This window comes from Centropristis striata, chromosome 7 (genome assembly GCF_030273125.1).
Source record: "Centropristis striata isolate RG_2023a ecotype Rhode Island chromosome 7, C.striata_1.0, whole genome shotgun sequence".
Lineage (NCBI taxonomy): Eukaryota > Metazoa > Chordata > Actinopteri > Perciformes > Serranidae > Centropristis > Centropristis striata.
Window position 1 is genome coordinate 14,566,256 of NC_081523.1, and position 22,071 is coordinate 14,588,326.

The 22,071-nt window shown below is 39.4% G+C and overlaps 3 protein-coding genes across 7 annotated transcripts in view; 1 reads left to right on the forward strand and 2 right to left on the reverse strand.

The window, feature by feature from the left end:
* Positions 1 to 7,621, reverse strand: part of rtkna (rhotekin a) — a 71,589-nt gene extending 63,968 nt beyond the window's left edge. For all 5 annotated transcript variants that reach the window (XM_059337099.1, XM_059337098.1, XM_059337103.1 and 2 more), the window contains exon 1: positions 7,231 to 7,621. In XM_059337099.1, coding sequence (XP_059193082.1) covers positions 7,231 to 7,341 — 111 coding nt within the window. In that variant the 5' untranslated portion in view covers positions 7,342 to 7,621. The remainder of the gene's footprint in view (positions 1 to 7,230) is intronic.
* Positions 7,622 to 12,677: 5,056 nt separating this feature from the next.
* Positions 12,678 to 16,956, reverse strand: smn1 (survival of motor neuron 1, telomeric). Its single transcript, XM_059337109.1, has 8 exons — positions 16,815 to 16,956; positions 16,231 to 16,302; positions 15,986 to 16,105; positions 15,634 to 15,825; positions 14,184 to 14,363; positions 13,535 to 13,609; positions 13,218 to 13,325; positions 12,678 to 12,958 (listed from the first exon to the last, which is right to left on the reverse strand). The coding sequence occupies exons 1-8, from the start codon at positions 16,860 to 16,862 to the stop codon at positions 12,902 to 12,904; spliced, it is 852 nt and encodes a 283-aa protein (XP_059193092.1). The 5' UTR covers positions 16,863 to 16,956; the 3' UTR covers positions 12,678 to 12,901.
* Positions 16,957 to 16,992: 36 nt separating this feature from the next.
* Positions 16,993 to 20,156, forward strand: hspb11 (heat shock protein, alpha-crystallin-related, b11). Its single transcript, XM_059337110.1, has 5 exons — positions 16,993 to 17,236; positions 17,369 to 17,475; positions 19,665 to 19,733; positions 19,813 to 19,856; positions 19,951 to 20,156. The coding sequence occupies exons 1-5, from the start codon at positions 17,145 to 17,147 to the stop codon at positions 20,050 to 20,052; spliced, it is 414 nt and encodes a 137-aa protein (XP_059193093.1). The 5' UTR covers positions 16,993 to 17,144; the 3' UTR covers positions 20,053 to 20,156.
* The last annotated feature ends 1,915 nt before the right edge of the window (positions 20,157 to 22,071 follow it).

Here is a 22,071-nt window from a genome sequence, read left to right on the forward strand (position 1 = left end):
TGGGGTGGTGGCTCTAAATTGTAAGACATTACACACTGCCACCAACACATAATGCAGTGTCAGGAGGCCTTGCTCATTTCACATATTTCTGTGAGATCACATTGGGAAATAGATCACTGAATGGCATTAGAACACTGGAGGGAAAAAGCAGCAAATAAGAAATGAGAGTAAAAACATAATTGCTAAAATGGAAAACTGTCAAAACATCCTGAAAAGCAATTCAAATTAACATGAAATTCTACTGCCATGATGCCAGTTCTACTCTCCAAGCCAAACATTAAATGGTTAGTCCAGCATGTCTGGTCAGTGGAACTTAGATAAGATAAGGCTGTGAAGGAAAGTGCTGTCCTTGAAGGGCCGACGACATCCGCTAAGTATGACACTAATGTTGTTTTTGTGTGTCATATGAAAAAGAAAAGAACAGAGAACTTCAGGGCTTTTGAGGCCCAACAACAAGTGAACAAACGCACAGTATATGAGCATTGTCAGTTGTGCAGATAGCTCACAGTGAAAATTAACAAATTAGAGACCGAAAGAGATTATCACTGCCTCGCGGCAAGGACATTACGTGAATTACATTTGATGTATGAAATTTCCCTACAAATAATAGGCCAATTGTGTTAAATAATAAAATACAGCATAACCTTGCCTTGTTGCATAAAAAGATAAAGAATGTGCGTATGTGAATTTAAAAGTGAAAGAATCTTTATTAAATACTTTATTTGAACAGTAATGCTTTGTTCTCTCTTTCATTAAAGTTATTAGGCAAACAGTCCAGTCATTACCATAGGAACAATAGCAGGACATTGGCTGAATTTTACTCACGGCTTGAAGAAACGGAGATTAAACAATTTTTCATTTGTGCTAGCACTCAGAGGCTGAGTGGGAACCAGGCTCCACAATGATGTATACACAAAGCCTGCGTAATAAAAAAAAAGTTAAACATTTGCTAGTTTAAATATCCCTCAGCATACCAAGAAAGCCTCCAAGCAGAAATCTCCAGCGGCCAAGCTTTGTTTGAGAGGAAGGGTCTTAGAAGGGGTAAACTTTTCCCTGGCATCTCCTCTGCACCCCTGCAGTGTTCAACATGCCAGAAAGCCCTGAGGCTGCACACGCACATTTTAGACTTCATACAGATTTAAGCACTATTGGGTAGTCCCACACTAATTTGGAAGATTGGGCTACAAAACTCATTTCATAACTCTTTCACAGAACTCTATGTAGGCCAGTCTTGGCAACTTTGACACTGTAGTTGTTGAAGAAATGTGGTAAAATGCCTCCACTCTTAAGAACCCCCCAGGTCTCTGAGCCCCTTTGCTTGGCACTTCATGCCCCAGCGCAGTGCTCGGGTTTGGGCTACAGTGCAGCGATTGCTCATTGTTCTCTGGGTACACAGAGCTGCCTTGAGAAGGAGACACGGGGGAAGCTTTGGCATTCCTTGAAAGCGGCTCTTTTCTCAATGGGTTCATGGTCTGAGGTGCTTCCTCTTGCTGGCAAATGTGGCGTCCTGGCAACATCTATATGACCTCTCCCCCTCGGTGTATGTGGGGAGGCAAACATATGCTTACATAAACAGGCTTAGCTCATCACAGTCCTCTGCCAGGCCACATTAAACACTAGCAGGAGCCACACTGAGAGGCTGCTGAACATGAGGCTGCTTACGGTGCAAGGTCTGCCTCTGAACTATAAACCATATATCCAGGCATCTGGAGAAAACATATCAGTTAGACGATATCTCAGACTTGGGAGAAATAACACCAGGAAGCATCCGTTTCCACTGATGAAAGCAAAAACATTCCCCCTTACCTGACAGATGCGAATAAGGAGAAATAAAAATGAGTCTACTTATTGCTAGCTGAACCAAGCTCTGATTAGAATGTATGACTAAGCATAAAAAACACTGCATCACATCACCCAGACTTCAAAATAGGAGTTTAGGCACAATTGGTGTGACCAACACATTCCTTTTCGATACTATATGCTGAGCAAAGGGAACACCCATAGTATCCAGATTTCACTAAAGCCACAGTTTTGGATACTTACTTGTGAGAGTGTGTGGATCTACAGGGTGGAGAAGGGCAGAGCACCAAAACCAACCAAACCGCAGCCCAAAGCTGTTAAAGCTTTTACTTAACACAAATGGCAGCCTCCCAGACCTTGCCATACACTCCTGCGAGCTGGGAGAGTGTGGGTGGATGGGTGTGTCATCACACACACATCTCACCACTTCCTGGCCCTGCATATCTGGTGGTGGCCACAGTGGTGTGGACTAGCGGGGACCGTCCTTGAGTTGAAAATAAGTTGAAGAGAATTGAAATACAGGACATTCCATCCCCACCTCCATAATAATAACCGCACTAGCCCGGGCTCCCACTGCATGCCTGGGTGGCTTCGACTGAAACAGCAGAGCTGACGAGGACAGAGACAGAGCAGAGTGCAGAGACACACTGGTGGCCTTGTGGATCAGAGGAGGGATGTAGAAAGCAGATGTCTTCTCTGCTCCCACTGAGAGCAGCGGGCAGAGGATCGACAGGATGGCTGCAGAATGGATTTCTGGACATATGCTGTATGATCGTATAATCTTTTGCTCCGTTTCTCATTCTCCTTCCACTCTCTGCCCATATTGCCCTGTCAATTTGTGATGCGCACACAGCAGAGTGATTTCAGACCTCAGAGAATGGGGAATTTAGAGCAAAACAAAGAAAGACTGTCAAAGCTGCTTTTTAGACACTGGAAATTATATTCATATGGAAACAATAAAGAGCTAAAGACATAAAACATCTAAACATCAAATTGGATGACAGGCATAATTTTAAACATTTTAATCTTTCATTTACATAACTGATTGCCATAATTAGGCACAAAGTCCACAGAAATCCTCAAAGTCTGGTTCTGCTGACTGTAGATTAATAATAGCAGTCTTGGCTTCATTTGCCTCTAGCCTCCAGGGATGTTATAACACACACACACACACACACACACACACAGTGCAACCCCCCCCCCCCCCCCCCCCCCCCACACCCTATTTTACTCCATTCAAAAGATTCTACAAGCATCCCTTTAACAACAAACATCTTAAATGCTAAATTCTAAAGCTAATGAATTATACATAGTTCGCTGCTGTGAATATGTTCTATTGCAAGAGTTTAGGTTTGCTTGATGACTGGGGGCATGTACAGGGCAATCCTAGTCTGACTCACCGGATATAGACTGGTGGGATAAGCCTGCCATTGTGCTTTTGGAGAACGAATTCTCCTCCCCTTTTGCTAGCTCTGCTATCTATTTTGCAAGAGCACGGTCACCAAGCCCCCAGGAAGAGCACCAAGCTTTCAAGCCCATTTGACATAGTGGCCAAAACGTTGGAATTAAAACTACCAATAGGGGATGACAAGGGCCCCAAAAGACTTTCCCCATAGACTTACATCGTGAAATAGACATCTGTACATCAGTGGATACATTTTTTTAAAGTACATCAACTGCCCAATATGAACACTTGAATAGCCCTTCTTCATTAGTTCCTAAAAGTTGTGAAATTCACTCACAGCCGAATCCAGAGTTATTTTCTTTCCTCTGTACATGTGAATGAGCCTGAGAACAAGTGACTGTTCTCAGGAAAAAACGTTTAAACTCTGACAAAACCTTAAATATTTTCACTTTACCAGACAGAAAAAGAGAAATATGTTTATTAATCAGCTGGTTTAATAATTCAAGACATCAAATGTTTATTTACAGTTTTAGAACGTGGACACAGTGTTGCATGATGGGACTTTCCATCTGTAATGAACGGATAAATATTTTTAGTTTGAGTCTCAGATTTCCTCAGAGGTTGTTATTGGTTTATGGAAGATCTAGGCTTTTGATACACAGAACTTGAGCTTATTTGGCTTCATGCGCCACTGTGCAACTTTCATCTTAATGAACCTCCTCTAACATTCTCTTTATACACCCATGTCCATCGTTGTGACCTGTGCTTACCACTGCCCAAGACGGTTGTGATGGGTTTAAAGAAATAAAAACAAACAAGAGCATTTTTCCCCATATTCCAGGATGGTAACTGGTGCAGCCAGACCCTCTCTCCAGCACTGACACAGCACTCCAGAGATAGGTCTGGCTATGCGAGACTAGTCCAAAAAACAATATTTTCTCTACAGAACACACATTTCCATTGCCCACATACATACAAATGAGTTTGCAAAACAAAGTTGGCACTACTCACTTGGGTTCAGTCCAACAACTTTCTCTATCAGCTGTTTGAGCATTGTGCATTTCATTCCCTGATAACATGTCATTGACCGCCAGAAATTCCAGACAAACCACCTTCACATACACACATTTACATAAGAGGCTCAAATGTTGGCACAAATGAACGCACACACACAAACGTGATATCTCTTGGCATGGGGAAAATGGGGTGCTTTCACACTGAGGTAGCCTGCTTCATTGAAATGCCACAGACTGGTTCCACAGTGGCATTGACAGAGCCCGAACACAGAGAGCCGGAGGAAAGACTCAGTCCCTGAAAGAGGATCATTAGCATTGGCAACAAAGGCAGAGACACAAATTAATCTTGTATGAGAACCAGCAAAGAGCAGATTACACAGTTAAGGAAGCAATGATTGTTGTTGTGAAAAGAAGGGAAGTCTTTACCCTGATAAATAACTCATCTGGGGACTAAACAGGGGGAAGTAATATAAGTTAGGGGTGAAATATCCATGAAGATTGATCAAAAGATGTGGTGGTTCTGTGTATGCATGGTCAGTCCCCTTTTATCCCTTTGGATGTATTTTTTCTCCAAAAAAAAGTCAACTTCTGCTCCCCCCTCATCTAACCCTCACCTGAGCCCACTGGCCAAATTGGTAAATAAATAAATATTATATAAGATAAGTCATGAAAGCCCCCACTGTCTTAAACAGACCATGCGCCATTGCTCATCTCTCTTATCACGGTGCCTCTGAGGAAAATTGCTTACACTGTTTGCACACCCTGGGGACAATCATCAACTCACACCATCTGAAAATAAACCCGAAACACATGAGATCATTCATTCCCTGCCTGAGATACTGTTCAGACTTAACCACATCATGAACACTACTGCACCTCCAGGAGGAGTTATGTATTATTGGCCTTTTTTACGAGCTCAGGTGTCAGATATGAACTGTGCAGAAACCAGATCTGGGTTACTGTGACGGCACATCAATACGAGTTTGCCCGACTCTCTGGGTGTTAGTGTTTTCCTGTGACATGAATTATAAACAACTAGTACACAAAAGCTGATGATGTGCATGCCTACACACACACACGTGGGCAGGGTGAAGAAGCAAGAGAGATTTGGAGAGGGAAGGAGAGAGACAGAATCAATACCCTATCTTTTCCATTTGCTATATAGCGCCATTAACATTCCTTAAATATCCTCTTACAATTGAATCCACCACTCCTTCTCTCTCCCTGATACACTCCTCTACACACACACACACACACACATCCCTCTTACTTTCTGTCCGTATCACCAAGACAATTCTCGGACCGTCCAAAACGGTGTAGCTTAAATGTGCTTTTTAATTTAACGGACACAAACTCCCCTAAAAGTGTGTTTCTGACTGAACAAGCAAATACCAGCACTTTCAAGTGAAACCAAAGTATTATGCAAACTACCCACAGCTCACAGACAAGTGTGTGTGTTTGTAAAGAGAGAGAGGAGAGGGAGAGAATGGAGATAGACAGAGGGAGGAATTTCCATCAAAACAGTATTAAAGTGGCCCGTGAGTAAAAATAATTAGGGGTTGGATTGGAAGTCGGTTCTGAGCCCGTCTGCTTTGCCGACAAACGGTGGCTAATATGAAGCAGATGTTGACATGGGAGCTTTGCAGGGAGGAAGAGGAAAACATGCATGAAGAGTACCAGTTCTAATCCAGTGATAAACAGCTGAGAGGGATACACAGGCTACAGCTCTGACCTAGTTCTCAACTTTTGGATGCAGCCTTTTTTTTACTATTCCCTTGTGGGTGACTGTCCACAGTCAAAACTAAAGCAGTTGAAAGACACAGAGGGCTCAAAGCTAACTTGTAGAGGTGGTTGTTGCAAGGCTGGCAACCAGGCATCAGTTTTTGGTTGTCAAAACTAAAAAACATGGTTGTCATTTATAGTCACCTTATGTTTTGAGTACTTAAAATACTATGCAGATATACATCATCTTAATAAGTTTGTTCAGTTTGTTTTTCTTTCATGTTCATCTGATTATCTTTTGTCAGTTGATACAATTTGCACAGTCGATTGTGATGTTGAGGGGTTAGTTGAACTTTTCACCCCACAGTCAAACAACTGAATTTGCTTTGCTATTGTCTCTAAACACAAGCCTGTGCGCATGTGTGTAAATGCACCAACACACATCCTGCACTGGCTGGTTCCACTTCTGGCTGTTACACCAATAATTAAATATCAGTAGTGCAACACATATTTAAATTGTATTTATTTTAGGGTGCACCTTTTTGCTGTGCCCATTTTTTATTGTTGGAGTAAAGAAAATTATGTTAAATAGTGAGCATAATTGCTTTACAGAAGAGTACATTTGTGTACAGTGTTATCAGTGTAATCTTCATGCAGTGTTACTCAAAGAGTGTGAGAACAGTTGAACAAGGTGGATAGGCTATCAAGAGAAGCAGAAATCTCTTTAATCTCATGAGAAATCTCTTCAAAAGTATAATGCAATTTAAAAAAATAAAATGAGTCATTCTGAAAAACAAATGCCATGCAATAACCATCTGAGTGAGCCAGCATCACAACAAAACTATACAATATTAAACGAAAAATGAATATTAAAACAATACCAAGGGAGATGGAACAAAACATAAAGCACATTTAAGTGACTATCAGCCTACTTCTGAGCACCACATAAACACTTTTAAATCTCAGTAGAGATATTGAGGGTTTTTTTGTTTAGCGTTAAATGCAAAGTAGTTTGGAAATGCTTGCAATTAAGAGCTTTAATTTGAGTACGTGAACGCAGCAGCACAGCTCTCTGCTGCAGTTTAATTAAAATATCCTACAAAGCAAAGCAGAGCAGGCTACAAGCCTTCAGTACAAGATTAAAAGTGTGCCAAATAAGTTAGTTTGCAGAGGGAGAGAGATCAGTCAAAGTTGTAAACAGAGAATTCCCCACAGTGTGTGTTTGCTGCGTGTATGTGTATGTGTGTGTGAGACGGTGGTGATAAGTGGCGGACAATCTGAGTCTACCTGTGATGTTTCCAGGAAAACGCTCTTTCTGAACTTCCCTCGCCGTATCTCCATTTCAAGGGCAGAGCCGCGGGCAACGGTTGCTCTCGCTGTTTGATTTCGGCAAAACATCGTCTTCTGCTTTCTGCCAACTTCACAGATAGTCCTGTGCAGAGCGTATTAGTCGAAGTTAAAGTGAGCGCAAAGGGAGGAATCGCTTCGAAAAGTGCCTAACAGCTCAGCGCAGATCCAGGTGGCACAAAACGGCCCCACCGGGGGGAAAACTCCCGAGAGATTAAGGCAAGCCCCCGAATCAAACACACACGTTTCTTCTGATGTACGAGCCGAGACTGAAGCAAGTCTTCTCACAGGAAGAAAAAAAAAACTGAGTCTTCCTTCACAGCTGACTTTTCACTTTCCCAAACACTGCCCCTTGTGCGTGCAGCGGTGACACAGTGACACCCCATGTGGTAGAGCTGGGACCTAACTTTGTCCTGTCCTGCATCCGGAGACCCCTACCGGCGATGAGTGACGTGTAGAGATTATTAAGCCTACTATTACAACATCTCACATACCTATTGTAGGCCTGTTATGAGTCATTCAGCAGGGACGGATGAAGCATGAAACCAGACCGACGTGTGTACGCTTGATTATTTCATTCACAAAATCTCAAAAGAGTACATGTAGAGGGCTTTAATTGAAATTAAGATAAGATAAGATAAGATAAGATAAGATAAGAGATAAGAATTTAGTTGTCACAGCAGTTCAAGGTACAGAAACATAGATAGAGAAGACACAATAATAATGTAAAAAATACGACATATACATACATTCTGTACACATTATACAGGTGCATCTCAGGACATTAGAATATCATGGAAAAGTCATTTTCCAGTAGTTTAAGTCAAATAGCCCCAAGCAAGTATTGAGTCATATAGATGGACATACTTTTCAGAGGCCAACATTTCCATATTAAACATACTTTTTTAAAATTGGTCTTTTGTAATATTCAATTTTTTTGAGACACTGAATTTTAGGTCTTCACTAAATGTAAGTCATTATCATTATAATTAGAAGAAATTAAATAAATTAAGACATGAAATGTTTCATTCTGTGTATAATGGATCGATATAATGTGTTCCACTGTTTGAATTGAATTACTGACAAAAATAAACTTTTCTATGATATTCTAATGTATTGAGATGCACCTGTATACATACATTTCTGCTATTTGGCATATATATATATACTTTGCAGTATACAGCTGCTTTCAAAGGATAATATGAGGTTAGATATGCCTTTATTAGTCCCACAACTGGACAATTGAAAGAAGGAAAGAAGGATCAATATAGACAAGGCAGTGGCAGTAAAGCAAACATATTAATAAATATTAAATAAACAAAGGGGGAAATATAAAAGTTTAGAATAATATCAACAATAAAAAATAATATACACATGATGTGGGCAGATATATACAAGATGTAGACAAGATGAAGTGAACATTATTGCACCAAGAACAGTTTGATTTTAATGTGCTTTGCTACAATATACATCGAACCCTGGCACTCCAATATTTAGAAGGAAGATTATTTAAATGCCCTTAAAGTTGTTTCAGTAATGTAAAGGGAAAGTTCAGCCCAAAATACATATTTTCCTCTGCCCAGTAGTGCTATTTATCAACCTAAATTGTTTATATGTGAGTTGCAGAGTGTTTCAACAGACTGTATCTTGAAAATGCTCACAACACAGTGTATGATCTTAACCAGGTCATGATTTATGTGAAGAGACACTGCTGTTTAGTTTTTCCAAATGCTTTTTTTTTTTTTTGATGCTTTGAACACCACAAACAATCTCTATGGCCGATATATCCAACACAAAAACAGTCTAGATTCATAAATAAAACTACAGGTAAGGGAAAAAAAGTGTCTTTTAAATTTTTTAGTTAAACAGAACCAAGACTTACTTACAAATGCTCCTGTTATAGTTTAAATGAGCTGAGTGTATGCATGAATGAAAGCTACTTTACAAATTAAAGTTATTGCCTTGGGTGATACATTCAAACAGATGTTATTTTTTAGTGCTGTACCACTCTTCGAATTTCTATGGAGTTCCACCTGACATATTTGATATCGTTTGAAAGCATTTGAAAGGTCTTCACTCGAATACATATGGCTGCCAGAGATGTTTGGCCAAATAATGTGTTTCTGAATGAGGAATCCATCAGTGAGTCCAGCTGGGTTGATAAGGTTAATAGTGCACGGCTTCTTCATCATAAAGGAGATACTAGATAAACAGATACCTTGACCTGTCAAAGGACCAGGAGCTTTTTTATATGTTTCAGGTGTTGCTTATTTGCTACTCTTTGGCCTCTGAGAATCCCCATTTATAATGCAGTCTACTTTGCGGGCTGTAAAGCAGGGGGTATGGGCTTTGCCTTTAAGGTAAAACATTTTATTTACGAGCATCTGCAACAGAGCATGAAGATACAGCAGGAATGTGAATCACGATATGTGGCGGCACCCGGACTTTACTGGACCTGCTGTGAGTGGAATTCTGAAAGGTCAGAAGGTCATTAAGGATCAGGCTTACTGAGACAGAGGTCACATCCACATTAAGGGTGACAGGGGTCTGCTGGGAAGTCCCAACCCCATGACATGAGATTATGCCACAACTCTGTTTAGTTCAGTCCCACAAGAAGGAAGTTTTTGTCCAGATACTGGAACTCGCATCCAATTCAGGACCCCTAGAGGCAAAACCACCTGTGTTTAATGATGTGCGTATGTGTGTGTGTGTGTTTGTGGTTTTTCATTCTATAAAGTTCAAGTAAGCAATGCACCAGATCATCCCACACAACCTTTTACCCACTGACATTTGTACCTATTGCCTGTAATTCTTCAATTTTAAAACTCCTTTCTTTCCTTTTCACTGAGCAGTTCACTGATATTACAAGACCTGCTCAGTGGCAAGAAGTCACTGTTCAACAAGGCTCTATTCATCTGTTTTCTGCACATTCAGATACGGTGTAGCACCAGCCATGACCTGCTGTATCACCTGAAACTATCAACTTGAAGTGTGTTAAAGAGAGAGGTAGCTATCAGAGGCTACACAAAAGCTATAGATCAACTTAAAAGCCTTAAGTGAGTTGCCTGGGAATCAATGCATTAAGATAAATTCAGGGTTTGTGTAATTGAGAGCCATTGCTCACTGTGATTTTCCTACTGTTTACAATATAACTGCTTTAATTAACACTGGGTAGGCAATTAAATCGACTGTCAGGCGATATGGTATCATGTTGTGATGTTTTGCTCATTTTTGTCTGCTTTATGAACAGCCTTGGTACAGCAATCTGTTGTCTGTCTGCCAATCATTCAATCTTGTTTGTGCTCTTCAGAACAGAAAATGAAATATATAGTGTTGCATTTCTCATGCTTTTTGCAGCCAGATGACTCAACAGTTTGGCGCACTATGCTCACTGTAAATCAAAGTCTTGTATACTCTTTGATCCAGTGATTTAGCACAGACCACACTCACTCTCCTTATTTAATAGGCTAAAGGTGTTTGCAGGACAATCTTAAACATAATGATGACTGTAGATCTGAAATGAGTGTTTGGTGCTTGGTCTCAATGGAAAAGGGGAAAAGGGGCTTGTTCAGCCCCTGTTTGTCTAATCTCCCCCCAAGTCTCTTATTTAAAAGCAGGATGTTTGTTGATGTTGGGAGCTTGAGTAAACAGCTGAAGGCGCTATAACTCATGCAGCAATGTGATCCCACTTGGATGTCTGTCTGTTTCCTAGAAGGGACTATGTGAAATGCAGATTATGTTTACACGCCTCATGCCGCTCTGGTCAGTAGGGGGTAGACAGTCACAGAGGGGAGCACTGCTTTCCCAAGCTAGGTCTGACCCCCTTTTAACTCCTCGCTGGGCTCCATCGAGCCCTTTGGGCAGCTCAGTTTGCTGCAGAGTCAGGCAGGCAAGGGGCTTATGTGCAGGCTTTGCCGTGGCAGATTTTAAATCCATCTGTGGGGAAAAGATAGGTCTGGTTTATCACCCCTCGTTTATAGTGCATATTCTATTTGTAAATCCCACAAACTACATTTTCTCCTGTTACCGTCCCTCATTTGCCCACACAAACAGGCAAAAACAAAAGTGACTGCAACAGTGAGAATCAAATACGGCAGTCAACACTGGCACAGTCACAGTAGGCTATAAATTGCCGACCACAGTCAGTACACAAACAAAGGGAGCGCTCTTCACTCAGAGAGCAACAGCTACAGAGCAGCTGGAGGAAGATCACATGATATAAAAAACAGGAGACAATCATGCTGTTACATGGTACCACAAAATCCTATTGTTTCTCTCTCTCTCTTTCACACACACACACACACACACACACACACATGCAGTGTATGATCAATTGCCGACCAGTTCAGAACCAGAGGAGTGGGTGTAAACAGGCACCAAATCACCAGTATAGAAAATATGGGAAATCTGTTTGGCTTCTTTTTCGTGGAATGAAAGCGCTACAGGCTCAGCAGAACGATTGCGGCTGGTCCCACTATAATTACATGTGGTTTTCTATATTCTAAATATACACTCGTATACAGTAACTATCGCCCTACTTCCTCTACTGTTCTTACATTATTAAACTTAAAAGATTCTGGGATCAGTTTTCAGGAAAACTCAAAAGAAAAAAAATAGTGGTTGTGCTGAAACAAAGTTATTAAGAAAGGATGGACCCAATGCTCATTCCACACAAGCATACCATGAAAATGTGTTATAATTCTCTCTGACATGTAAACAACCTTCTGAATGATTTTAAAGCTTGCATGTTCTCAATTGCTTAAATAATCAATATTAAGCTGCACAACTGGCCCAAAGATTCACACTGTCTGCAGTTAAACCGTGCTTACTATAACTCTGAAATATGCACCCATCTGATGTGAATAACATTATGATGGATGCGATTCTATGTTGGATGGTGGACGAGGGAAGACCTCAGGGAAAACAGAATTTGAAGGCAACGCGTATACTGGAATGATTTTCTGAATTAACTGTGTGGAAAGCACCAGAGGGACTAAAGCAAGACTCAGGTCTGGCTTCCAATCAAATTCTTAGCATGCCAAGAGATACAAGTGTACAGCAGTCACACAATTAAAAGCACAGAAAGTTTGGCAGTGGTTCTGTACAGGTTTAAACACCATTATGTATTCATGCCACATTTTTTTTTGCCACGTGAATACATTATACTAGTCTGACTTCTGCTGGACACTACTTGCCATTACAACCACACATCAGCAAATCTGTCACATGTATATCTGGATAACAATTCCCTCTTTTGCCAATTAGTAAAATTAAAGAAAACTATAAGACAAGTGGCTATAATTCACAGCCATCTGCTGCACAATGAAGTTTAATTTTACAACAGTGCCTGTATGCCATAGAACAATAAAAACAACATATTGAGCAAGTTATCAACTGTGCTTCGATAGCCTTTATTTAATCTATTTACAAAGAATACAAAACTCTTCTCCTTGAGCTCTGATGAACGTTCTGTTCACAGCATGTACACTTCATCATCATAATATTTCACTGGAACAAGAAAAAACACACATCAGGCACAACAGGGAGGGTGGCTGCTGCTCCAGGTGACGTCCTGAGAAACTGAAACGATGAAATGTTTGTGTTTGTCTTTTCATTTGTGGTGCAGTTTTGTCCAATTGGCAGCTTCTTTGCGTCCTTGTTTCAACCCCTGTAAAAAGAATAAGATGTCAATACAGCTCCACTTTTAAAAATCAAGGACTCCCACCTAATATGCAGCCGGAGGCATCTGATGAAAAGGCTCTTCTAAGCTAAGATGTGAAAATTGAGTAACTTTACCAAAAAGAGGTCCAAATTATCATATGCGCCTACTGCTCTTCACTATACAATGAAAGAGACTGAACCTCGAAATAAAAGCTGTAAATCCCTTTTATAGCCCATAATAAGTCAGTTAGCTTCTGTGCACATACCAAGTAGTATCCTGTGTGATATCCGCTCATGTACCAGGAGATGAGCACGCTGCCCAAAGCTTCATCATCCACCATGTCTGGGCTCATCGGTGGAGGTGGAGGGATCATCTGAGGCAGAGAGAGTGGGATCACAATGCAGACACTGCAAGCTGACAACATTTGCCATCTATCACCAATATACTGAATTGACAGTTGTTTCTCAATTTGCCAGCTGAATGAGCAAATGTGTGCTTTTTACGTCCAGATTGCACACCCAATAGCGCTAATAAAACATTATCTTTCATTTCTAATTAGTGCACAGATATATTCTAACTCACTGGTGGACCAAAAGGCATCATGGGAGGCCAGGAAGGAGGTACAGGCCCGTGACCACCAGATCGTCTGCTACCTCCCTGGTAGAGGACACAAAAGGGTTGAAAACAACACAATGTAAACTTAGTATTACCAAGCCATACCCCAACTTTCTTCTTCCTCAGTGAACTCCAAATGACATAAAATAAGTGCAATCTTAAGCTCATTCAGTTCTATGTATATTATGTACAACCTGCCAGAAAGGCGTATGATATAAATATTCTTTTTAAAATATGTTTTTCTGTTTCTCTATTTATGACTTTAATAAGAGTTACATCAATACAGAGGGTAGAACTATTAACATAAACGCCAGTTAAATTCTCTGCAACCCGATACGATCTCCCAGCTATAAATGCCAACTCTGAGAGGTTGTTGTTTATATTCTAGTTTTATTGTTCACATTGTAAAAGCTTTATTGTCTACATTTTATTCTATTATTCATTTCTCCGCAGCAAAGAGCCTAACCCTCTTGCTGAATTTACAACGTCTTAATTGTTTTTAATCTTGATACTAACTTTTTAAACTCAAGTACTAATATGTATCAAAATAATCTATTAGTAGTTAATTTGCTCACCGATTAATGAGGAAAAGGGATAAGGAGTCTTTTGTTCTTACCGGTCTGAAAGCATGCATGGGAGGTGGACCTGGAGGAAACCCAGGGAAACCAGGAGCCCACATAGGAGGAGGTTCTCTGTGGGCCTTGGACTTCTGGGGTTTACTGTGCGGCTGTTTCTTGTGTTGGTTTGGTGTGGTTGGCCTGTCACTCTCTTCTGTTGACGTTTCTGCCTCCTTTACCTTAATTGCAGAAAACACATTACTTTAGTCTTTATTTTTTCTTCTTTTATACCGACGTGGCTACACATGTGAAATACATTACAATTTGTTTTTTGAAGCAGCAATAATTAAAAAAAAAGGTACAGGAGAAAACTGAAGAAAAAACCCTTCAATTTATCTGTTGACAAATTAATTTACAGTCCATACAAGATGCAAGTGGTTTATTTAATCCTAGGATTGATTACACTATGAGAGGGTAATTTGTTATGATCATTGCATTCCAGGAGTTATTACTGAATCAAGATTAAGTGCTATAATTGAATTGGCATTTATCTCACTTTGCCTCAACTAACCTCATCTTTCTTTAATATCCTGCAATTATATTCAGTCTATAGCAACCACATAAAAACAAACAATGTTAAGGAATTGACAGTGTGTCAATCTGGGTATTATTTAATCTAATTTTACCCACATGCTGATAGTTGTGTTCATTTTTCAATTGTGGTGTACTTTATAAAGTATAAATATTACCAGGTAATATTTAAGGGGTTTATCAATATTAAAATTGTAAATGTTCAGTGTGGAAGAAACCACCTTCCCTTTGATTCTGACGGACTGAAAGCAAACCCTGATTTTTCCAGTAAGAAATTTCAGTAACGTCATCAAATTTAGCTGCTTGGAAACTAAAGCTGCAACAATTTGTTTAATAATTGATTAGTCGATTGGTAGAAAAACAATTGCCAACTATTTTTGAAAATCAATTAATTGCTTAAGTAATTTTTCGTGCGAAAATGCAAAGATTTCTTGCTTCCCTCTGTTTTACATCTTATTAAACTGAATATCTTTCAGTTTAAGATTTTGTCTGGTTTTGGACTGACAACATAAATTGGAAAGCAGCAGCATGCACAGCTTCATATCTGGAATAGTGTATCGGATGCAAAGCAGTGGAAAAGAAACATATAAACAAAACACAGAGACTAACAGAAAAGTAGTCTTCTCACTGACAAAATAGCATATTTCAAGACATTTCCTTTGTCTTTGAGAAACTGGGATAGGCATTTTTCACTAATGGCATTTTATAGACCAGACAATTTACCAATAATCTAGGAAATAATCACATTAACTGATAATAAAAGTAGTTGCAACCCTAGTGGACGCAACATAATTTTCTTACTTTCTTGCACTTTGTATGAGGGAATAATACTAATAAACCATATTTTACTTAGAAAGTAACAATAAACTAATAAAATACATTTGATCTCATATCTATATATATTTTACACTGTTTTACCTTGGTATTGGTTTCCTCATCGCCCTCAGAAATCTCTGAAAGCAAGTCTTCAAGGTTCTGCTCCTCCTCATTGCCATAATCTGTAAAAACAACTATACAGGTGCCCCTCTTTTCGTCTATGGAGGAGATGGTGGCTGCATAGAGCTGGCCATCCTCTGTCCAATACGCACAGCATGAGTCCCCAACCTGCCACTGTGACAAAACATAACAAGGTGTAACCATTCTCTTTTGATTGTCTTTGATTTGAAGTGAATTAAATCAAGAATAACAAAAAGGCTTGGCCAAACATACATTTAGGTCCCTAGCCACCTTCCTCCATATGTATGTGTATTCTTTAATTCCACTTGCTCACCTCTTTATCTGGTGGTGCATTGGTTCTTTTCCTGCTCTGGTTCTTTTTGTTGTTCTTGCGTTTTTTTCCAGGTTGGTTTTTCTTGGAGGCTTCCGGCTCATCTTCACCTTTAAGTGCAGTCTGGCACACAAAGCAAGAGATGACATGAGCGGAAAAAAACGAAATATATATTTTATGCACCCACCCACCCACATCCACACCCACCCACACACACACACACACACACACCAAAACACGTACTTTACCTTGAATGATGCGACTGCCTTGTCATAAGCCTTTATCAATGCTGTGTCGTCCCATATATCCGAATCGTCACTCTGGAAAATAGAACAGATTTAAAGCCTCTGCAAATTAAAGAATAATGTGTTGACAAACCTTTCATATTCAATGCAAAATAATATAGATAAGGTGCAAAACGCTGCATCAAGACTCTTTCTCTCGGTTGGATTTGTTTCATCCTCGGGCCAATTTTACAGTGGACCTTACTTTTGCAGCTAACCTGACATCTGACCTGCCATGGTACCTTTGCATCCCTGCACTGTGGAAAAGATGCTACAGTATGTGAATCATCTTTTAGCAGCAAAAAGCTAATTCACGTAATGTCTGTCCAATGCACTGTACTACAAAAAAACCCATCTCGACTAATAAAGCACATCAGGTACATTGTGGATGTCTGGTTTATTTTTTTCTGTTAGTTTCCTCTTTGTTACCAAACTTAAGCGAACTCAGGTTTTTAGCTTAGCCACCTAGCTCACCAACTTAACCAAATCTATAGCGGCCTACAGAGGTCGGCATGTGTCATCTTATGGTCACTAATGTAACAACGTACCTGTCCAGTTCCACGGCTAAACAGCACGTCTTTGCATCCATTTGCCATGTGAAGACTTGTAGATTTCACTGCTCAATGCTAACTGCTACACAACTAACGAACAACGTGCGTCGGAAATTGTGACGTAATAAACGAACGATGACGTATATATGTTGCGACGCAATGGTTGGCCTGGCAACGGTAGTAACGATAGCTAGGTTAGCTTAGCTGTCGACTTCTCCAAGACACGTAAACAAAACAGTTTGCTGTCTATTAGTGTCGAAACTATTGTTATTTTCTTCAACCAGACAGCACCGGAGATCACAATCTTACCCGTGTGAGCCCCTGAAGATGATTGATCCCTCTTTAAGTTCTTTGGGTGCAAAAGTTGTCGTCGCTTCATCCAGCGATGAGAATCACCCACCAGAAAACATCATTGACGGGTGAGTGCGCAGTTGTTTCAATCGTTTTATCAGCAGTAAGTCTCTATATGGAAGTTAATGCTAATGCTATTCAACCTAAAACCCGTCGTATCAGCGTTAACGTTACATGTTTGCTTCTCCATTTCATTTTAGAAACACTAACACATTTTGGATGTCCACCGGGATGTTTCCTCAAGAGTTCATCATTCGTTTTGCTGAACCCACGAACATTTCTGCTGTGACAGTGGACAGCTATAATGGTAAGGAGGGAGTGATATAGTCTTTTTTTTTTGCCTAAATCATCTCCTCATGACGCATGACGTGATTTTACCCCTTTAAGATCATCTCTTCTTTGACCATTTTCCACATTCATACACATCAGGTAACAACCCAGCAAAGAAGAGCTAGAGGGAGATTGTTTAGTTATCAGTTTAGTTTATCAGTGTTTTATTGTTGACACTAATATTGGTAACACTTTACTCTAAGGTGTCTACATAAGAGTGACATGAGCGTGTCATAAACATGACATGGGATGTGTCATGAACATTAATGACATTTTGAAGTAACATTAATGCTCATGATACTTGTCATGTCATGTTTCTGACAGGCTTGTGTGACTCTTATGTAGACACCTTCAAAATAAAGTGTTGCCATATCTTGCTTAAGTCACAAAGGCATGTTCATAAAATTGCCTTAGTCATTTATTTCTCTTAACTTACATAATTTACATACAGTGTTATTACTATGCCAATAGCCATCCTTTTTTACATCCTTTTTGAGTGAAATGATCAATACATGTTACACTTTTGGTGAGTTTTTTGTGTTTCCTGCAAAACTTGAAAAAGTGTTAGATGATTATTTTAACAGGGAGAAGACATGCTGCTACTGTCAAGTGAGCTGTTGAGAAATCCATCAAGGCATACATACTTACTAATTGATTGATTGATTGATTGATTGATTGATTGACTGACTGATGGTAATAAAACTGCATGTAGATACTCAATCTACTGTTAATGGTTAAAGTATGGGGAAATGCCCTGTTAAACTACAATTTTAGATTGGATCATAGTTAATATTTGAAAGTTTGGGCACATCTGCAGATATATGACCAATGTGACAGTGGCCCAATTCTTCACAGCACTTAAATGGAAAGAAACCAAACACAATATTTTAAATGTTCTCTGAGACATAATGGAAGGTCTTATAAATGTATTAGCAATCAACTCATCACCATGTACTCCACCATATCTTTTATTAAGATGAAGTCAAGAGTAATTTGAGGCTTTTTAGGTTTTGGGTTTTTTGGTAATCACAAGTAGCCATGTTTTATAAAATGACCAGTTGAGAATTCAGGAATCTATTATTTGATCTATTTCTCATACTCTATTATATATGTGAATTGTGGTGGAGTGGTGGTGGGGAGATGCACTGTCAAGATGTTTGAGGCCATCTTGAAATACCCGGATCATCCCCTACACAAAACCTTTATGGACCAAAAAAACAGCAGTGAATGGCTCCTTTCTCTCCCTGTTGCAGGACGGAGAGATACAAAAGATCCTTTGCTCCTACAGTCATCAGGCTGTCTAATTCTTTCAGAGCTAACAGATTAACTGAATTTTCCCTCGGGGATAAATAAAGTAATATTGATTTGAATTGTTATTAACATTATTACATTCACATATTGATATTGGACAACAAGTGATTTTATTGTCATTTGTAGGTGGGAGAACACAATCACTGTACATAAAATGCCACTCTCTTGCTTTATATTGTAAATATTTGTTTAGTAGTGATGAACACAAATCACTTGGTGTTGGGACAGCTGATGGAAATGTCATTAGTATTGGACAAATTGGAATTTTGACCTGATGGGTGCACTAGATGGAAATGGGTTTACCAAAGTGAATAGTAGTGAGTATAGTAGTACTCAGTAGTGAGTACAGTTCATCCTGATGAAAGCTTTTTGTGTAGCAATTTTCAACCACCAAACAGTTGTTAAGACTGTTTATTACAAGACAAGTACGTTAGTAGTAAGTTAGACTACTTTATTATTATTCAAAACCACAAATGTCAACCTCATGGTGGTACTAAAAGAAAAGTAGGAATAGGATCGCCAAAGTCAATAGAATACATCCATTGGGAACCTTGAATGTCAAAATGTGCAAAATGTCATGGCAATCCATCTAGTAGTTGCTGAGATAAAATAAACTGGTCAACCATCTGAAAGACCATGCTGCTAACATAGCATAAAGTGCAATTTTCTCTACTGTAACTCTGCCATATTTAAACCATTTAACATTCTTATTGCTAAAATAAATGTGTTCTGATTTGCAACAACTGAGATTATGTATTTTTCCTTAAGGATAACATATATCATTTTTGTTGTTTCAGTATTTGGTTCCTTTTTTAAAACCATTTCAAGATATCTGGTTGTTTTTTTCTTTTGCAGTCAAATACCTAAAGATAGAAAAGAACACCTCACAAAATGCTTCCCAGTTTGAGTCTGCCACGGAGAAAGGTAAGAGGAAAATCCATCCGTTGCACATTTGGTTTAAAAGCTAAAAATGTTAAATTGGGATTAACTCATTGTTTTATAGAATTTCAACATACGGAGGGGCACCTTCAGTCAAATGCTATTTCGGTAAGTCAAAATGAAAAAGTATTATGGAAAACATGAAATTTTAGAATTAACAGGTAGAACAACTACTTGTCTTTATTTTTCTTCTATTTTTCAGCTAAATGGAAGCAGTGCAACTCACCTTCGTTTCATCATCACCTCAGGATATGATCACTTTGTCTCAGTGCACAGAGTCAGTGTACAGAATGGACACACTTAATTGTTGTAAATTAAAGCCTTGTTATGTATATGTTGTACATAAATGGATTTATGGCATTTTTTAACAACTATAAATAGGTAGATCCTTTTATATGCTCAGTCTGTTTCAATAACACACACACACACACACACACACACACACACAAATTGACGTCTAGTCCCTCATGGCTGTAGCTAGGAATCTGATAACCATATCCCATGAATATGTGAAGGTATATGATTTTGAAAATCAATGACTGCATGTCTAAACAAAATTAATTTCTCAACTCAATCTAATCAGTGAAGTTGCAAACACAGACAAAGCATTTTGATAAAAGCTAAGTTGCATTTTAAAATATTTTCCTTAAATTCTGAAATAATAATATAATAATTCTGAACCCACTTTCTATGTTTGAGCTTATTTAATGTTATGGATTCACTCATGGGGCTTTTTATACCACATTCAACTGTTTCTTGCTAATTTCACAAGCTGATAGTTGGCAAAGCTTTAGAATAAAGGAGTTGGATTGTGATGAATGGTAGAATTACTTACAAAGGAAGTTTCTCTCTGTGTGAGAGATAAAGTTAATTAACTAATTTTGAGCAGTGGGGGCTTAAATTGGCATCCGGACAACCCCCCCATGAGCAGAACTTGACATCCCCATAGAAAATGGGAACCATGGGCAATGCAGCTGGGGGGTTGGGGTACCAGATGGTTTCCTGGCCAACCAGCGAGTCTCTAAAGACTGCAGGCTTATTCACACAAAGTACTCAATCCACCTCCTGTACTTATATCCTCCACACACTCGCATGCACACAAACACTGACTCCTATCTACCTCCATTGCCATTTCAACTTGTCGGTAGCAAAGGGTTCAGCAGTGTGCGAGGACCCTTTGGGACTCCCTCCCCAATTACTTTGCTGACTCTGGAGGAGCTTGGGGATTTGCTGAGGCTGTGTTTGCTGTAGCTTGGTCTGCATGCAGGGCTCCGACTAAACCAATAAAAATATGAAATACATGCCTGAATAACTAGCCCCCTGATATTTTAGAGCAACTAATTGCTTAGGGGTATAGCTCGGATATAGCACATTTGAGTATGTGAGTGTGTAATGACTAATGAGGGCAAGGTAGAAACTGATACAGCGTTATTGACTCATCTATAATTTACCAGTATGGAATATTTATTATAATGTTAGAGGTGAGGGTCAGTCACCAAATGAAGTACATACGCCCATTTCACAGGAGTATAATTATATTTTTTCCTACAATATTCCATTTGTGAATTTATTACTTTTGTTTGCTGTGAATATTTAGGCACATATGCCTTTTTGTATGATGAACAGGTTTGCAAATGTGCCTCCCCATTACTAATGAATTCAGGCCCTTTTGTGCTTGACTGTCAGCCGATCAGTAGAATCACAGCAGGATATGAGTGCATTATTATCATCATGTCACTGCAGGGCAGGGCTAAATTATCACCCAGTGTCCTCTGACGGGTGCTTAACTGCTGTCCAATCGCACTGAGACATCTGCTGGACCAAAACTCTGTATGTTCAGCTGAGCCCATACAAAGAGATGTATATCACACCCTTTCCCCCAAAAAACTCTGCTACTGCATGCCATAATTGAAACTGGTAGATTCTTTGAAAAAGATAAATATTGAAAGCTCAATTTTTATAATGTGTCATTAAAATCCGTGTTTTATTCTGCTGGCGTAGCACACGAGAAAAAGCTGTATAGAGCACAATAGAACATTACAGCAAGGATGTTTATTGTATACAATCATGTATGTGTAGGTGATGTTTCTTATATGGTTATTTTAAGTAAGAAATCCCGTCATCCAGTCAGCTCTGTTGTGTTCTTTCATGTCAAACCAGCCACTTTGAATTTCTTGTTATCTCTTCTGTGTGGTCTTCTTTTCATGTCAGTGACGGAGCCACGCGCACTGACAATAGGCCTTAATTTGATTTCAGTTTTGATTTGGTCCAATCAGCTTAGTAATGACAGAAGATGAGCTGGAAAGAGCTGCTGTGTGAGGAA

Bases quoted from the DNA above. Each gene is read 5' to 3' on its own strand.
- smn1 (XM_059337109.1), bottom strand. From the start codon at position 16,862: ATGGCAAATGGATGCAAAGACGTGCTGTTTAGCCGTGGAACTGGACAG. The intron at 15,826-15,985 runs GTGAGCAAGTGG...GTTTTGTCACAG, and splicing joins ATGCACCACCAGATAAAGAG to TGGCAGGTTGGGGACTCATG. The intron at 13,326-13,534 runs GTGAGTTAGAAT...TCTCTGCCTCAG, and splicing joins TGATGCCTTTTGGTCCACCA to ATGATCCCTCCACCTCCACC.
- hspb11 (XM_059337110.1), top strand. From the start codon at position 17,145: ATGATTGATCCCTCTTTAAGTTCTTTGGGTGCAAAAGTTGTCGTCGCT. The intron at 17,476-19,664 runs GTAAGGAGGGAG...TTTCTTTTGCAG, and splicing joins GACAGTGGACAGCTATAATG to TCAAATACCTAAAGATAGAA. The intron at 19,857-19,950 runs GTAAGTCAAAAT...TCTATTTTTCAG, and splicing joins TTCAGTCAAATGCTATTTCG to CTAAATGGAAGCAGTGCAAC.